This window comes from Eurypyga helias, unplaced genomic scaffold, assembly GCF_000690775.1.
Source record: "Eurypyga helias isolate BGI_N326 unplaced genomic scaffold, ASM69077v1 scaffold13299, whole genome shotgun sequence".
NCBI lineage: Eukaryota > Metazoa > Chordata > Aves > Eurypygiformes > Eurypygidae > Eurypyga > Eurypyga helias.
The window spans coordinates 1,442-5,288 of record NW_010271447.1 but is presented as its reverse complement, the minus strand read 5'-3'; the positions used below and the strand labels follow the sequence as shown (position 1 = coordinate 5,288).

The 3,847-nt window shown below is 37.9% G+C and overlaps 1 protein-coding gene across 1 annotated transcript in view; it reads right to left on the bottom strand.

The window, feature by feature from the left end:
- LOC104514994 (dmX-like protein 1) overlaps positions 1-3,847 on the bottom strand; it is a gene marked incomplete at both ends in the record, with an annotated part of 22,468 nt that overhangs the window by 18,079 nt on the left and 542 nt on the right. Inside the window, 2 exons of the mRNA XM_010158819.1 lie at positions 401-2,098; positions 2,771-2,995. Coding sequence (XP_010157121.1) covers positions 401-2,098; positions 2,771-2,995 — 1,923 coding nt within the window. The remainder of the gene's footprint in view (positions 1-400; positions 2,099-2,770; positions 2,996-3,847) is intronic.

Here is a 3,847-nt window from a genome sequence, read left to right as displayed (position 1 = left end):
TTGAAGTTTTTCTGTTCTTAATGCAAGAAACAGAATAAGTGTTACCATATAAAAAACTCCATAAACTTATTTCTCAATTTCTCTACATAATGCAACAAGCATTGGCCACTAAAAGCTGTCTCTTCAAAAGTGACTTAGAAACAATTACGGTATGTGGACTGACAGACGAACTCTGGCATTAGCAGTCAGCAATACAATATTTCATTTTACTGAAGTCTGAAGTCTTGGAACTTTAGTTAAACAGCAAGTACTGTGACGGCAAAATAAATAACACAGGCTATACTATGAAACAAAACGATGACGTGTTTTCATAAGCCACAAAAATATTCCAAAGTAGGAAAAACTTCAGAAAAAGGCTGTGAAGCACAGGAATACATTAAACTCGGAAGAGACAGCTTACCTTGATTTCGGTCTCTGCTTTCTCCGATGTCAGTACTGGTAGTAGCAATTGTATCTGCCAAGGCCATCAGTGACATTTGCTCCATCCTAGTCAGACCTGGCAAGCTTGAATGAAGTAGGTGACGAGAAAGAACGTGAGCATGCTCTGGTCCAAAGTAAGTTGGGCTATACTGAGAAAGATCGATGACTTCTGGTTTTGGACTTTCTTCCTCCGCATCAAACGTAACAAGTTCATCTGTGTTCACAACAGTATTTTGAAAGAGATCTTCATAATTGTCGCTGGGGATATCCTTTTTATTTTGACTCTTTTGATTATTAGACTTCTCTGAACAGGAATGAGATGAATCGTCGTCCGCAGCAAGCAGAGCGTACAAAGGCAATGGTGGAACAGAGTCGATTTCAACGTAGTCTGTAGTCTCAGTTTTGCTGAATGTTTTGGGATCTCTTGCAGTACTTCCACTAGCACTGATGGTCAGAGATCTGAGCCTCTTATCATGATTAGGTTCAGATTCATTTACAGCAACAACTTCTCCAGCAATGCACTTCACCAGATGGGACAGAATAGCTTTTGCTCTACGTACTTTACCAAGATCCATGAGTTCCAACAGTTGATATGGATGGTACTGAGGTAAAGTGGGAGATAACGTATGAGCTGCTTCAAAAAGACCAGAATCTTCCATTTCTGTAGACAGGTCACAGGCAGATCTTTTCCCACTAAGTTTCTGCGCAAGGCTGGTCATCGATCTGGTCAAACTTCGCTTCGGTGGATGCAGACCTGAGGCAGCTGACTGGCTTTGTTTCAGAGAGCTAGTTATACATGGCGTACTTCCACTGCAGGAACCTGTACTAACTAGATCCTGCTTGGAAGGAGACTGCCACTGGGAGTAGACATGCATTTCACAATCCATTCCAACTACAAGAATGCCATCACGCACCCAAGACAAGGAGACTGGAAAAGGAGGTGACCCCTCTACAGATGACACCAGGTCAACACAACGCAGCAGAACAAACCTAGAAAGAGTTGTATCCTTCGTACTGCCACTATGGGAGATGGCTACAATCTCCTTACCATTTTGTTCTTGCATTTTCCCAGACAGCTGACCAAACATATAAAGTTTTGATCCAATTCCCACTGTCAGAATATGTGAGCCATCTTCCCTAGACATCCAGTCTAAGTGTACCAAGTGCCTAGCGCTGGGCATAGTATTCCCATCATGCGACGGAGAAATGTCTTGCCGGTTGTATGCCACTAAATTACTATCAATACTAACACCGGAGTCTAACATGGTGCCTATCTCATCTAAGTGAAGAGTCTGCTCTAAAATCCAAGAAGAACCCCCTGTAGATTCACATTCAAAAATACTAACATGCATTACAAGATCTTTCTCAAAATGACTATTTTTAGATGTTACCTGCTTGTATGCTACTGCTAATCTGTTTGTGTGTGCGCAGCTAACTTCAGCTGGCCTTCCTGGAACATTAATAGCACTACTGTTAAGAAGTCCGTCCTCAATCAGCAATGGCCATTCTTCCCAAATATATATCACATCACTAGGTGCACTGCATTCTGGCATGGAAGCAGCTGATGATTCAGTGGTAACTCTGCATCTCCAGAATCGAACCTTTCCATCAGAGCACGAAGTTGCCAGCAGATACGGTGCACGACAAACAGGATAAATGGAAGAAGAACTCAGATGCCCTAAAATTAAATAAAAATACACTCTTACAGGGAAAAAGTAAGCAGAAATTGAAAAAAAGTGAAGACTTTTCATCAGCTATTTTATTGTTCTGAAACAAAAAAAATATTAAAACTTCCTCACAAAGTGGGTTGTTTGCAGGACCTCACAAGGGAGAAAACGTAAGAAAAAATACCAGGAAATCATTTTATCCTTTATTTCCATTCCCTGCTCTAGAGAGGAGACAAATTGTATGATTTAAAACTGAAAATTAATATCTATCATCTCTCTCATCAAATAAACATTTCCTGTTCAGAAATCTGGAAGTTTTTATAAAGTAGTTTTGGAAATAACAGGCATGGAAGCCTTCAAATTTACATATAGATGCCAGAAAAAAAAAACTTCATGAATGACTGCAAAACCAAATATGTGTTTCTGTAATTCCTTTTATTGCAAGAATCTGGAATTTAATATATATTGTATCTTAAATAAAAGCTTGATTTTACTATTAGTTCCAGGATCAACATATAAAGTAAGGGGAGCGAGACTTAGGAAAACATTTGGATCTACCTACAGGCATTTTAATTTTAATAACAAATAACCAAACTTACTATTACTTTGTTGCCATTTTAAGATCTAAGAAAGAAATGTAAGGATTCCTTATTTTATTCTTTAAAAAAAAAAAAGTTACAAACCTGCTGATGGCTTTACACTTATTATCTCTACTCCTTCTGGCAAATCCAGCTCTTGACTATACACCATTCTGGAAGACAGAGTAAGCCAGCTGGTGCTCTGAAGGTTTGCTCTACAAGCCTGATACTTTTGCGTGAAAGGTGACTGGATCTTCTCTGGATCCGGTGAAGAATACAACTCTTCTGTCTGCGTTGCTGCTTCAGGTATATTTGAATCTACCCTTTCATCTAAAAACGTTGGCATTGTTAATTTTAAAAAGTCAATGATTTATTGTACTACAAGAAGCAATTTCACTTGTTAAAAGTTCCAAAAAGACAGCTAAAACAAACTTAAGATTTTACTTTCATTTTACTGAAATGCATTCCCACATTCAGTTTTAAAGTGCTAGCACACCTCAGATTAAACACTTTTGAAATCCCAGAACTGCTGAGAAGTTATAGCTTTAAACTTCAGACTTAAAACAATCAAGCTGTAACCTGAAACACCAAAACCCTAAGCAGTTATCCATGGTTATCCATGGAAATTAACGCTTCATGAAGCACGTGCAGCCAGAGACTATTAAGTAAGACACAGAGGTCTTCATCTTACGAAGAGGGGAAAGGTTATTCTTCAGAAAAGTTTTGTTAATATTTGCTTAAAATGTAGCATCTCAGAGATTATATAATATGAATGCTTCATTACTTTTTTTTTAAATAAAACTCAACAGTTGACGTATAAATTTGATGAATTTGGAACACGAAAATTGCCAGTAGTTTGGTTGAAAAGCCTTATCAGTAATGACCTTATCATATAAGTAGATCAGACAAGTTGGATTTTTAGTCTTCTCACCAACTTAAAAACTAATTGCAGTAACACTTAAAATAACTGAAGAAATTCTGCCTCTGAGAGCAACAGTAAGACAAATACCAGTTGGGTTTAAATGACAGAAACATCCATTACAGCAAATTCCTTTGGTACGTGGTGAATGACAGATTCATGCCTTCTCAAAATCTTTAATGGAAAACTACTGAAGTATAACTTAGCTTACATAAACTAATTTATAGTTTTTCTAGCAGTTCAGTAGTCTGAAAGAGGTTCAG